The 15027-nt window shown below is 32.4% G+C and overlaps 2 protein-coding genes across 2 annotated transcripts; one reads left to right on the forward strand and one right to left on the reverse strand.

Annotated features, from left to right (window-relative positions):
• Positions 1 to 3952: 3952 nt before the first annotated feature.
• Positions 3953 to 6847, forward strand: LOC11424251 (rust resistance kinase Lr10). The gene is made up of 3 exons (XM_024775544.2): positions 3953 to 4781; positions 5391 to 5417; positions 5507 to 6847. Exons 1-3 carry the CDS (start codon positions 4091 to 4093, stop codon positions 6625 to 6627), a joined length of 1839 nt encoding a protein of 612 aa, XP_024631312.1. The 5' UTR covers positions 3953 to 4090; the 3' UTR covers positions 6628 to 6847.
• A 5529-nt stretch (positions 6848 to 12376) lies between these two features.
• Positions 12377 to 15027, reverse strand: LOC11424252 (rust resistance kinase Lr10). The gene is made up of 3 exons (XM_003589602.4): positions 14120 to 15027; positions 13905 to 13955; positions 12377 to 13658 (listed from the first exon to the last, which is right to left on the reverse strand). The coding sequence occupies exons 1-3, from the start codon at positions 14883 to 14885 to the stop codon at positions 12529 to 12531; spliced, it is 1947 nt and encodes a 648-aa protein (XP_003589650.1). The 5' UTR covers positions 14886 to 15027; the 3' UTR covers positions 12377 to 12528.

The following is a 15027-nucleotide window of genomic DNA, read 5'->3' on the forward strand; positions in this document are numbered from 1 at the left end:
GCCAAATATGATCTTAGTCGGCTTGTTCCTTTAAAGATTTTTAATTAAGTTTCGGATTTCCTACCTTTGCTCATCTTGGAATGATAAAGCTAATTGTATAATTCTTTTCCTAAAGGTTTTTAATTTGATTTGAACATTTAGCTCCTTTTTTTTTTTTTTAAATAAAGTAGTAGAAAACTAAGTGTTTAAAACTCAATATATTTAGTAAAAAAGGCAAAGTATAACATATCTTATAATGTTCACAGAAAATAATATACAGACTAAAAAAAGTAATAGCACACTACTATAAAAAGAAAAAAATTAAAAATCTTAGGAAAACCATGGTCTCTCCTTATCATCCTTCTAACTCCATCTCTGCATCCATATAAATAAAATATAAATATGAGTTTTGTTAACGAATATTCTTGAAAACACAATTTAAAAATTTTTAAATTAAACAATTATATTTATAAAAATGAAATATTTTAATTTTTAATATATTGAATACATAAATTTTTAAAAATTTATTATTTAAAATGTTTAAAGAATGTTGTGGAACAATGTTAACATTTCTCATAAAAACATATTGGTCACATTTTACATCACGATTAATTATTGGAGTATCATGATGGAAGCTAGCATTTGACAGGAGTAGATTAATCATTTAGTAACTTTATAGGAGTTAAGCACCACCATATATAGTGGAATGTGACCAAACTAGTGTCTGTACAATTTGGTTTTCACGTAAGCTCATATGTCATAGGAAAAGGGAACCATTGATAAACTTTATTTGTTAAAAACTTTAGATAGGTGATGATAGTACACATCTTAGGCCATTTTCGATAATTTGGAGATTCGGTTACAAACTTGACAATATTTATTTAAAAAAATTAAAAAAAATCCAATACTATTTATGGTGACAGACGATTAAATTGTAGTTAAATATGTGAGTAATGATTCAAACAAGATTTTTACCTACAGATGAATAGATATTTACTTATGTATAATTGACAGTAAAATTTATGCCTTTTAGACCTTTACCTATGAAAAATTGATATTTAATGACGGATTTTGTGTAGATACAATTTTTTTTTTTTTTTTTCAAATTTAGAATCCCCCCTAAAGGTAAGGCCCTATGCCAAGGGCCTTGTTGCACTTGGCCAGGACAAGCCCTGTACACACCCTCAATTATGAAATTATTTAGGGTTCTTTCATAGATCATTAATCCAATGTCGACTTTATATATGAAGGGAGCTGCTATATCGCACGAGGACTCAACACACGAAAAGCCGCACGACATGTTCAATAGCACCCTATTTACTTTATTAATGGATTTGTTTTTTAGTTTATGGGATGCTTTTGAATGTATATAGTATATATACAGTAAAAAAAACAATGCTACCAAAGCAATAATAGCATACATGATCCACGTTCCACAAGGGTGATAAGACACATACAAAAGTTGATTTGGAGAACCATCATTGAATGAGGTGTTTTTTTTGTGATTTCTCATGAGAAAGATCCAGCAGAGGCAAGATTTGTCATTTTGTGCAAAATAAAAATTAGGAAAAATAACCAAATGACATTTATAAAGCCGTTCGTGCAAATTTGACGACAATGTTTGTCGTGCTTTTCAGCATTTTCCATATATGAATAACCATGTATTGTAAACTATCATTTAAGTTAAGCTCTAATAAATTTAAACTAAATTGAACTTATGAGTATTTAATATGGTGTGAGTCTTTAATGTTTAGAGATCGCAAGAGGTGTGTCTAGACCCTTATCGGTATACATAATAGATACATGACCATTCCAATAAAATTGGAGGCTCGGCTCTAATATTAAAAATGGCCTCTAATAAAAATAATTAATGATAATTTAAACAATTGCAAATTAACCATAAACATTATTTTGATTTTAACTTGTTTTGTTGAAATTTTTGTTGTTGATAAATGTGTGGGTTTGGTCTAACTTGTCCATTTACTCTTTATTTTTACCAAATAATGAGTGTTTGATTTAGACCTACATAATAAAAGAAGATGTTATCCTATATCCCAACAATTATACTCATACCCCTATAAATAATTGAGACCCCCATAAATTGGAGGCTCGGCTCCGTAGAGCTCCTTACGCATGGCAAGGAACGACCCTGAATAGATAGACAGATATATTGTTTTGATGAAAATATCAATATTACTCATATTGCATATTTTTAGTTCAAAAAATATTTAAAATAGTATTCAATTTTTTTCTAAAAGATAGTGAGGGCCCTTGCCCACATTATTAATAACATAGGTTTGTCCATGACATTAATGATAGAGAAATTCTTTTATAGTCACAAACATAAATGCACAGTGTTTTAGTCACAATTTTTTTTTAAGAATGAAAAAGAAATTGATAATAAAATGATTTAGTATTTCAAAAAATGACATTTTTAGATGTATATGACCAAACACTATTTATTATTTGTGTCTATGGAAGAATGACTCTTAGGCTGTGTTTGGTTTTATAGAAAGATTGCAAGTGAGAAAGAAAGTGAGTTGATGGATTCACTTTCTATAGTTTGGTACCACTTAAAAAGGAGAGGAAAGAATCTTTCAGCTGGGACCCACAGCCAAAAGCTTTCCGCAGCAATAAGAGCAGAAAGGTTGGGAAAAACAACTTTTGTTTGAAAAGTCTAAAACGCCGCTAGTTTTATTGTTTTTGATTTGTTAGCATTCTTTGTTGTTTCTCTCTTTTATATTTCAATTTACCGTTCCATATATTTTTTCCTATCCTAATCAAAATCGTGTACAAATTGAACCCTGTCACACTTTCTTTTTCCACGACACGTAATTATATATATATATATATATATATATCTAAAGGTGTGTGTGTATATAAGGGTATTTATGCCAATTACAAAAAATTGATATTTCTTTCATTCTAATTAACTAATTAGAATAAAAAAATAGATTATCGACAACTTGAACCAATAATTAACTAATTGACTAAATGTGTGTTTGGTATGGCGGTGGTGAAAATTGATTTTGATAGAATTGAGTTTGAGAGAATTGATTTTGGTTAAAAGTGAGTTTTAGGTGAATTGATTATGTTTGGATACATTCAATTAAAAGTAATTTTTACGAGTTGATATTGTTTGGGTAGTTTGAATCAAAATTGATTTTAAATGGGTAATGACCAACTTACCCTTTTAATTGTATTTTTTTAGAACATCTTTTTTAATTGTATTTAAAACTAAATATCTCATCTTTATTTTAGATAATTATTTCAACTTTTCATAAATGGATTTTTATTTCATTTCAAAATAATATTAATTAATAAGAGTTATAACTAATAAATTCCCTAATAAAACTAATATATAAATTTCAACTCTTTTGTTTGAAATTAGGCTTTTTAAGAAAAAATGAATAAAAAGGATTGAGCCTTTATCCATTCATTACCTGTTCCTTTGTCTTCTCAAATCAAAAGAAAAGCTTTACTCATTGCATAAACGAAACGACTCAATAAAGCATCGAGTAAAGCTTTGCTCACAAATAAAATCAAACAACTTTGATTTATTTTCTTTGTTTCAAGTTTAATTTTTCATGTTTTTCCCTTCTTCTCTCTATTTCTCCTGCAAATCTGAAAAATTATGACAGATCTGCAGTCCTGGCGTTATGGGTATTTTGGTGAAGTATATGCCACTCAGCCAAAACCACATTTTATCTGCCGTAGAAGCTAGGAATACCAGCTTCAGTGGAACCAGCGTTTTGAGCCTTAAACTGCGTTTCCTGAACTCAGTTTTCATTCATCCAAACAAGAATTTTTTTGCAGAAACCGCATTTGAAAAAGTAAAAGCACGTTTGGCTGGAAAAAACGTGTGGCCAAACACACACTAAAGCAAAAAGGAAAACGTTAAAAAGTGATGTCGGTACTTTTAAATATAAAAGAAGTGTGTTGGAAAGTGATGTACACTACTTTTTGATGTTTGAATATTGTTAACATACCCAACAAATAATTCCATCTGATCTTATGAGAGGAAATTATTTGAAAGCTGTTATAGTCACAGTGATCTATAGTTAAGAGTCTGAGACAGATTACTATTGCTCAAGATTTAAGAATCAATATCATGAACACTTATTCTCATGTTATGGGATGGTTGTTGTTCGTGTTTTACCTTAATATGTTCGTGCATGGAACAACAACATGTCCAGAAGATTTAACATGTGGAAATCAAGTTATCAAGTTCCCTTTCCGAATCAAAAACCGTCAATCACCCATGTGTGGCTATTCAGGATTTGAGTTATTTTGTACATCAAATAATGAAACTATCATTGAACTTCCACACAAAGTGAAACTCAATGTCAAGAACATTGACTACAAACACCAAACTATTCAACTATCCGATCCACAAAGTTGTCTTTACAAACATATCCACAACCTTAATCTTTCAGAATCTCATTTCAACTACTTGAAACATGACTATGATGATTTTGTCGACTATCACTTTATCAATTGTTCACTTTTGATTAGAGACGACATAGATTCTTATTTGGTTCCATGTCTAAGTACCTCAACCTCTCAGACATATGCTATATCTTCTTTTACCGTTATTGACAGCTTTCCTCTTTCGCTTTGCACCAAAATGTTTAACGTTTCAACAAATGTTATTGATTTTCTAGACAAAAACTCTCTTCGTTTGATGTGGTCTGAGCCTAGTTGTAAACATTGTGAATCAAAAGGAAAAATATGTGGTTGGAAGAATACTGTTGGTAATAGTACCAACAAGGAAGTAGATTGTTTCCCCAAAAAGAAGAAAGGTAACTCTATTCTTCGTTCAATTCAATAATATATGCAAAGGATTATATCTTTTTTCGATAGATTAATCTAATGATCAATAGTATTATATCTTTTTTCGATAAATGATATTTAGGTCGAAAGATTAATCCTATGACGAAGTTTAGTTGAGTAATGCAAAGGATTTGGAATAATTTTAAGAATAGTCCAAAATATTATTTTCTTCTACATCTTGAAAAACTTATCTAACCAGATGAGGATCGATAAAGTGTGTTTGAATGGATGTTTAGATTGCCAAAATCACGGGTACCTTGGTTTTGTAAAGCTCTAAAATGTAGTTTTTGCCAAAATTATAGTGACTCATCATGATTATGCTCTCACAACCAATCAAAACAAGCATAAAGACGATCATTATATTGTAATTAGAAAGTACTCTCTCTGATTCTATTTATAAAAGACCTTTGGATCAACAAAAGATGATGTATCAAATTCAAAAAAATTTGATTATGGATGAACAAAAAGGACAGAATAGGGTGTATTTCAAGCATCAATTAAGACAAATACTTGGGATATTAATATCCTTTACAATCAATCAATGACATAAGCTAAGGCTAGCTAGTATGATTTTGCAGGTTCATCAAAGGCTCTAGTGAACACAGGTCAGCTTTTAAGTTCAAATTTGCTTCGTTTTTATTCTTAACCTGTAAGATAATTATCATTTTTCTTAAGTTAGCTTTCATAAATGCAGGATCAATTTTAGGATCATTGTTTTTTATCTTGTTGATTGGTGGAATCTACCATATTTATGACTCTTACATACTAAAGAAAGAAAAACAAGCAATTGTAGAAAAGTTTTTAGAAGACTATAGAGTTCTTAAGCCCACCAGATACTCTTATGTAGAAATCAAGAGAATCACAAATAATTTCGGGGATATGTTAGGACAAGGAGCCTATGGAACTGTTTATAAAGGAAGCATTTCAAAAGAATTTAGTGTTGCTGTGAAGATACTAAATGTTTCTCAGGGAAATGGCCAAGACTTCCTAAATGAAGTTGGTACAATGAGTAGAATCCACCATGTTAATATTGTCCGATTGGTCGGTTTCTGTGCTGATGGATTTAAAAGAGCTCTTATTTATGAATATTTACCAAATGGTTCTCTGCAAAAGTTCATAAATTCACCGGACAACAAGAAAAACTTCCTTGGCTGGAAAAAGTTGCACGAAATTGCTTTAGGAATAGCTAAAGGAATTGAATATCTTCATCAAGGTTGTGATCAACGCATCCTCCATTTCGATATCAAGCCACAAAATGTGTTACTTGACCATAACTTTATTCCAAAAATATCTGACTTTGGTCTAGCTAAATTATGTTCAAGGGATCAGAGCATAGTATCAATGACTGCAGCTAGAGGAACATTGGGGTACATTGCTCCAGAAGTTTTTTCAAGGAACTTCGGAAATGTGTCTTACAAATCAGATGTTTACAGTTATGGAATGATGTTGCTTGAAACAATAGGAGGAAGGAAGATCACAGAGGACTTAGAGGAAAACAGTAGTCATGTTTACTATCCGGAATGGATTTATAATCTTATAGATGATGAAGAGGAAATGAAAATTCATATTGATGATGAAGGGGATGAAAAAATTGCAAGAAAAATGGCCATTGTGGGACTATGGTGCATTCAGTGGCATGCTATGGATCGACCATCAATGCAAATGGTGGTTCAGATGTTGGAGGAAAATATAGACAAAACTCCAATACCTCCCAATCCTTTTGATTCCCAATCTAGACAACCTAGGAGGACTGATGCAACTGCAACTACTAGACAAGTAACCCACAATTTAGATGTAATTCAAGAGATAGATTGACTTACAATTGTGAAATATATTTTACTTTATCTTTACTTTTTTTTTTGTTCTTTTTATCAATCAAATTGACATTAGAATAGCACCAAATTAAGTAAATGCTAAAGTGGAGGAGCTTATCATATAGATCTTGGGGTTTTTTTACTCATAGATTTTAAGTTAATTTTCTTGATGTTGACATTTTGTACTGCAAAGGTTTACCATTTTAATTTTTTTTAAACAGGTGAACAGCCACAGATCACCAGCTTACACCTTCCAACTTCACAATCCAAAATATACAAATGGAACCAAATTTTGTAACACCATATACTGTTCCAACAATTCATTATAATTATATCACATATCAAAACACTTAAATTATACTATAGCTTCTCTCCATGTGAAAAAATCACCCTGCTTCCTCTCATGCACACATATATAAAAACTGGAACCAAACCTTATATATAAAAAATTAACCCTAGTAAAATATCAGTTGAGATCATTTTGTTGTTCTAGACATTCTTGGTAAAGTAATTACATTCACTGGTATCATCAATAAAACAATAGAGTACCAATGTAAAAGAATAACAAATGTGAGAGAATCCTGCAATTACACAGTTTTTACTCTGTTCTCAACTTGCATCATGTGAAAAAACGATGCCACTTCCTTGAAATCCACAATAAATATTCAGACCTACGAGACCTCCAACAAAATCTTGTTAACCTCCAAATCTCAGGTTCTGTGCCTTCTCATCAGATGGAAAAGGAAAAAATGAAAGAGTCGTGTCAGTAAAACACAAACTCCCATAAAACTCTCTCAGTAGATCAAGTCATTCATTAAGTGGAATATATTGATTAGAAATATATCGCATCATATTTTTCAATTTTCACTTCGTTATGTTCTAAACAAAAAATAATAAATAATCAAGTTTATAATAATTTCATTTTCCTGAGAAAAAAATAATTTCCTTTCTCTCATTTCCATTTCTTAATAGCTAGGTTTGTTCATTATTTCCTTCAAAAAAGGTTTGTTCGTCATTGTTAATTTTTCTTGACGCAGTTATATTCGTTCTTGGTGCATCATTTATTGGATTTTTAATTTACAAAACTCGACCAAAACATTTATCAATGTACAACGGCATCGAAAGTTTTCTACGCCGTGACAATAGCATCATGCCAATAAGGTACTTCTTCAAAGACATAAATAAGATAACAAAACTAGGAAGTGGAGGTTATGGGTCTGTTTTCAAAGGACAACTTCGAAATGGCTGACTTGTAGCAGTAAAATTATTGGACAAAACCAAGTCCGACGGTCTATCAATGAAATTGCTACCATTGGTAGGATTCACCATCTTAATGTGGTACAACTCATTGGTTTTTATGTGGAGGGTTCAAAACATGCTCTTATATATGAATTTATGCCAAATGGATTACTCGAAAAATATATATTTTCTCATATTGAAGAGAGTAATTATTTGGGTTGCGAAAAATTGCATGCTATTTCTCTTGGAGTTGCTTGAGGCATTGAGTACTTGCATAATGGATGTAATATGAAAATTCTACACTTTGATATAAAGCCTCATAACATCCTTCTTGATGAGAATTTTAATCCAAAAGTTTCTGATTTCGGACTAGCTAGACTTTGTCCTACAGGTAATAGCATTGTGTCATTAACTGCAGCAAGAAGAACCATTGGATACATGGCCCCTGAACTATTCTATAGAAATGTTGGCACAATATCTTACAAAGCTGATGTCTATAGCTTTGGGATGTTGTTAATGGAGATTGCGAATAGAAGGAAGAATTAGAATGCATTGGCTGAACAATCTAGCCAAATTTATTTCCCTTTCTGGATTTATGATCGATTACATGATGGAAGGGAAGTATATCTATTGAAAATGACACAGATCAGGAAATGAAATTGGCAAAGAAAATGATGACTGCGGCTTTGTGGTGTATACAAACAAAACCAGAGGATCGTCCTTCAATGGATAAAGTTTTGGAGATGCTTGAAGAAGAAGATGGAGACTTGCAAATTCCTAATAAGCCTTACTTTTGTCCGCAAGATCCACTAGTAGAGGATGTTGGAGTCGATAATAGTAGCAACTCATGGACTTCCTATGGTACATCAGTTAGCGATCCCAAGTGACCAATCAGTTAGCTTTGTGGTTGTATTACATATCATATTGTTGGTACCAAGCATTAATATAAGTATGCAGTTTTTATCTATGTGTTTGTGTGATTATCAAGGGATGGTAACATATATTATGGTATCAGATCTATGGGTATCGTTGTTGTGACATATTATTATGTATCAAGAATGCATCTGATATTTGGTGGAAAGTGAAAACTCATTTGTTCAAAAATATATGGTATAACTAGACATAGAAAATCAATAAGTAGAATTTTGTCTTGATCTACCAATTCTCCATTGATCTTAAAGCTAGATTGGACCTACACCCGTTTATGGCAAAAAAATGTGTTGGATAACGCTTTTAAAGTGTTGTGTATTCCATCAATGTTAAAGCATAAGGCATCATTTTTTACATTAGTTGATAGAATTCAAAGTTAGTTTTGGTTGTTAGTTGAATAACTAACCGTTTGTTAGGTAACTTGAGTTGCAAGTTATGAGTTGGTTTTAACTGTTTGTTAATTCTCATGTTGTATAATTAGTCTCTATTTTCAAAGAACCTGTGTCAGTGCTTGCAATAGTTGAGGCACAAGTCACTATGCATCAAGACTTACAGAAGAAAGATGGGAAACCAGTGTTCTTGCATCATTGCATAAATGGTAACATATTTGAGAAGATAATGCATTGTGAAAATGCAAAAGATAAGCTTGGTATACAGTGGAGAAAGTGTATGCTGGAGATGACAAATTGTAGAAGGTGAGATTACAAGCATTGAGGAGGCAGTATGAACTTCTAGCAATGACTGATAAAGAATCAGAGTCAAAACATTGGTCGATTGATCAACTTGATAAACCAATTATGAGAAGGAATGGTGAGACTGTAACTAACTTGATGAAGATTGAAAAGGTGTTAAGAACACTAACATCAAGTTTTGATTATACTCCCTTTGTCCCAAATAAGTGATTATTTTCTTAACTACAAATCACTGCTCTTTCCATCCAAAATTACAAGTCATTTTGGGAAGAAAAAAAAATCTCCCAAATTATAAGTCGTTTTACAATACGTATGAAAAATTAATGTTACTTTTCTTATTATACCCTTGACTATTTATTATTCTCTCTTCTTTCAATTTTTTAATTTATCTTTCACATACCATTTATTAGAGACAATTTTATAATACAACTCATAATATTTTTTTCCCATACATAATTAATTAAACTTCTTATACATTTGAAATGTAACGTCTTATGAGTTTGCTTTAAATATAAGAAGTGTTCCTCACTCAATTAGTAGAACTCTAAATATAAGAAGTGTTTCTCACTCAAATAGCTGGGTATGTTTGAGTTCTACTAGTAGAACTGTGTTCATAATTCACCATCTTTTATCAATCAAAATGATTCCTTTTGAGCTTTTACCTCATGATTATTCATATGCTGTCTTTCTCTCTCTTATGAGTATGATTTATAACCCTCTCAAGTCTCATCCCATGATTCTTCACATGTTAATTATCAGATTGATACCCAAGGAATGAACATGATGCTTCTGATGAAAATTTCAGTTCTGATTCTGCCACGGATCATGATATCATGGAGAAAAGCGATTCTGAAGTCTTTGGCAGTTTTGTTTATAATAATAATATTGTTATTATTTTCTTTTTTTTATAGCAAAGTTCAATTAATGTATTCCTCAATTTCTTTGGCGAATAGATTTTACAAAGAACACCTCCATCTATTTGGCATCTGGGAAAAATAAAATACTGAGAAAATAAACAACGGCCCCTCTAAGGGGAAATGTTTCCTAACTTGAATACTTTATAGATGGAAAATTCTCAAGCACCAATTGCAGAGCATGATGTCACACAGTGATTCCAAGGGAGTTGAGCTCAAAAGGCATAATGACTCCATATATATCTTTCCATACCCAGATTGCATGTGCCATGCAAATGGAATTTATGATTCTGGATCTTCATTAGTAGCATGATCCACTCAGTGTTTCTGTTTCTGATAAGTACATTTGTTATTTAATAAGAAACTTCCTTGGGCACGATATTTAGGCATAATCTGGTAATGGCTACTGACAGAAAATTGTAGCATGATGTGTAAATAGTGACACGGTATTCGGATAAGGTAGTAGTATTGTACTATGTACGAGTTTTATCATGACACGATTTTGACAGGTTTTGGGCACTATATAAGCATTCTATGTTCAATTTTTTGAGCGAGCTTTAAGAGAGAGAAACTTGAGAAATCAAAAGAGGTTCTCTTGGGTTGGGAAACATTTGTAAACACCGTGGGTAGTGAGTTCATTATTGGAAGGATCAAAAAGCTTCCTTTAGTGTTTTTCTCTTAGGATACATTGTGAGTGTGAATGACTTGAAAAATGGGTGGCATTTAACATGGGAAAGGGGAATAGTTTCCCACCATGGGAAAGTTAAATTTGACCATTAGATTAAGTAATGGACACATCCTTATTATAGACTCTTAACACTATATCCAGAATTCATCTTCTTCCTCCTTGCTTCCACCACCTCATTGGACCTTCTCTATCCTCCTCTATCAACATATCTAACCAATCAACCATTAAGCTGATTAATAAAATGGCAGTACCGTCGTTTTGTTTCCATTATCTTCAACATCCATAACCTGTTATGAACATCATAGTCATGCCACCAGATTTGAACCTGCCTTTTTTCTTTTTTACCATTTTTACATAGAAATTATCAAAACTCATAAAGCTTACAATCAACAACTTAAATAAATCCATATTCCAATTTTATTTAGAATTAAAATCGATTGAATCACAATACCAAGTTTCTTTTGCTTCTTCTTTAGCTTGAAAAGTAATGTAATACACCATATCAGCAGTACCACCAGCATGAGTACACTTGACAACTTTATGAACCACAAAAGTTGGAAGATCAGAAAATTATAGTAAAAACTGAATCAACAAAGGCATGGTAGTGGGAGAGCATAATAACCATGATTCAAGTATGGGTAATGATGTTTAGTTGTAATGAAGTTGAGCTTCTTCGGTTGCTGATGGTTGTAAGTGAACGGGTTGGAGGCATGGAGAAGAGTGAAGAGTGGTGGAAAAGAGGGTGGGTGGTTAGATATGGTGTTGAGAGTCCATGATAAGAATGTGTTCATTACTTAATCTAATGGTCAAATTCAACTTTCCCATGGTGGGAAACTATTCCCCTTTCCCATGTTAAATGCCACCTGAAAAATGGGTAGAAATTATGTTTTGTTCTTTGTGAGTTTTTAATCTAATTTCTTGTAACCTCTTTATATCACTATTATCATAGTGGATCAGATAGTTGCTCTATCCTCCGAAGTAGGTCCTTTTTGGACGAACTACGTAAACAATATTGGTGTATTGTTTTCTTCCTTTTCTTACTTACTTCCTCAATTTCATGGGGAATAGATTTTACAAAGAACACCTCTAAGGAAAATAAATAATGGCCCCTCTAAGGGAAATTGCATACTTCCCCCTCTGTTAAGGTATAAAGAAGTGCTCTTTATAAAAAGAAAGAAGATTCTATCTTATCATTTGTAAAAATAATCTAACTCTAATTTGATTACTTTATACATGGAAAAGTATCAACACATCCTTAAAACATAACAAGATATAAAAAAAAGCAAGTAGAGAAAATAATCACTTTTATCCAAGAATATGTGTGGGTACATATGAGTAATATTTATATATCTATAAATACATATTCATTGCTTGGAACAAAAAAGTTAGATGCAAATGATGTGTGACTCACATATGTTGACCAAATGAGATCAAATTGGTTACTTGGTATCAGTTACTGATGTACCAGAGGAATACCATGAACTACCAGTTCTATCATCTCTAGTATCCTCATCTTGTACATAATAGTCAGGCTTATTAGGCATTTGCAAATCTTCATCTTCTTCTTCAAGCATCTCCAACACTTTATCCATTGGAGGACGATCACTAGGTTTCGCCTGAATACACCACAAAGCCACTATCATCATTTTCTTTGCCAATTTCATTTCATGATTTGTATCATTCAGAATTGTCATTTCCCTTCCATCTTGTAACTGATCATAAACCCAAAAAGGGAAATAAATCTGGCTTGATTGATCAGCCAATGCATTCAAGTTCTTCCTTCTATTTGCCATCTCCATCAACAACATCCCAAAACTATAAACATCAGCTTTGTAAGATATTGTGCCGACATTTCGGTAGAATAGTTCAGGGGCCATATATCCAATGGTTCCTCTTGCTGCAGTTAATGTGACAATGCTTTTATCTGTAGGACAAAGTCTAGCTAGTCCAAAATCAGAAACTTTTGGGTTGAAATTCTCATCAAGAAGGATGTTATGAGGCTTTATGTCAAAGTGTAGAATTTTCATATCGCATCCATTATGCAAGTACTCAATGCCTCGAGCCACTCCAAGAGAAATTGAATACAATTGTTCGCAACTCAAGGAATAATTTTCTTCATTATGAGAAAATATGTATTTTTCGAGTGATCCATTTGGCATAAATTCATATATCAGAACACGTTTTGAACCTTCCACACAAAAACCAATGAGTTGTACCACATTAACATGGTGGATCCTACCAATGGTAGCAACTTCATTGACAAAATCTCGATCGTTGGACTTGGCTCTATCCAATAATTTGACTGCTACCAGACGACCACTTCGAAGTTGTCCTTTAAAAACGGATCCATAACCTCCATTGCCTAGTTTTGTCTTGAATTGTTCAGTTATCCTTTTTATGTCTTTGTAAGAATACCTAATAGGCATGATGCTATTGTCACTACGTAGAAAATCTTCGATGCCATCATACATTGATAGATGTTTCCGTCGCCATTTGTAGATTACTAGTGCAATGATCAATGGCGCTCCAAGAACAAATTTAACACCGCTAAGAAAAACAACCAATGCAACTGCAAAGTGAAAACTGAAAAATATGATGCTATACATTTCAATCAATGTTATAGTCCACGTTTCGAAAAGAACAGAATATGGGTAGGCAACCAAATAACTCATGCGAAAAATATTGCCCAATATTACTATTTACAAGTTTTTTAGAAGAAAAGACATCATACTAACAACAGAACAAGTTTTTTTTATAGTTTTTGTACTGAAAATTTGTTTTCTAAACTTTATTTTAAGTCTTATGTCTTGCTTACCTGTGCGACTCGATAAACATGCAACTATCCAAGCCACATTATTCCAGTAAGCTGCAAGGACATACACAAAGCATAGTAACAGATTGAGTGTTAATTAGTAGCACTCACTCTAACAAATGGGTGTGGAAGATCGATGTAATTGTAAATAAAAGAAAATTAAGCAACCAACTTGAAAAAATAGAGTATCTAAAGAGCAGAATTGCATATATACCAACCATAATTACAGTGAGCCTGGTTATTTTGATCGAGCTCCGCATACGCATACGAAACATCTAATTTACAAAAACTGTTGAGCCAAGAAAGTTCAAATCCATAAAACATCTCACGACGGATATCCGCGCAAGAAATGTTGTTGTTGTTGTGATCAGCACCATCATCTTCAACATCCAAAGAAGTGAGATACATAAACTGTATACGACACCCATCTCCCAGCCCGAATTCCGACAGAGATTTACCATAGCTACCAACATAGAAAGAATTCACATCCTGTGAATTTGAAGTTCTATTCATACAATTACCAATGTATGAGTATTCCATCCGATTTGGACAACTCATATATAACATAGATTTCGTCAATACATTAAGAGTATTGTTTTTGTAGTATCTAAAGGCTAGGTAGGGTGAGACGATGGAATTAGAACTGAAATTATAAAGCCCTAAAGAATAATAAGGAGGGATGAAATTATTAGAAGAAGCAAGATTGAAATCCAATAGTCGTATGGTGAAGTTGTTGTAATTAATTGATTGTACATAGTATTTTCCAAATGAATCATGGTACAAAATCAATTGATTGTTGTCCTCACATGATAGGTTGTACCTTTCGTCGCCACATTCTTTAGGACTGTCTTTCAAGCGGAAAGGAGACCTGATGTTATGAACACCGCACCATCGAGAACATGAGTCTTGGTGTTCATCACCATACACTTTGTTATACGAGAATATCAGTATTAGTAACAGCACAACAAAGGTTAAGGAAGACATTTTTTGTTTTCCGAAGTCGCAAAAACTAGCAATTTAAATAAGATGTATATGTCACATTTTACATCACGTTTAATGATCGCAATATCGTGGAAACTTGAATTTGATAGGAGTAGATTATCATTCAAAAAAAGATAGGAGTAGA

The sequence above is a fragment of the Medicago truncatula genome, chromosome 1 (genome assembly GCF_003473485.1).
Source record: "Medicago truncatula cultivar Jemalong A17 chromosome 1, MtrunA17r5.0-ANR, whole genome shotgun sequence".
Taxonomy (NCBI): domain Eukaryota; kingdom Viridiplantae; phylum Streptophyta; class Magnoliopsida; order Fabales; family Fabaceae; genus Medicago; species Medicago truncatula.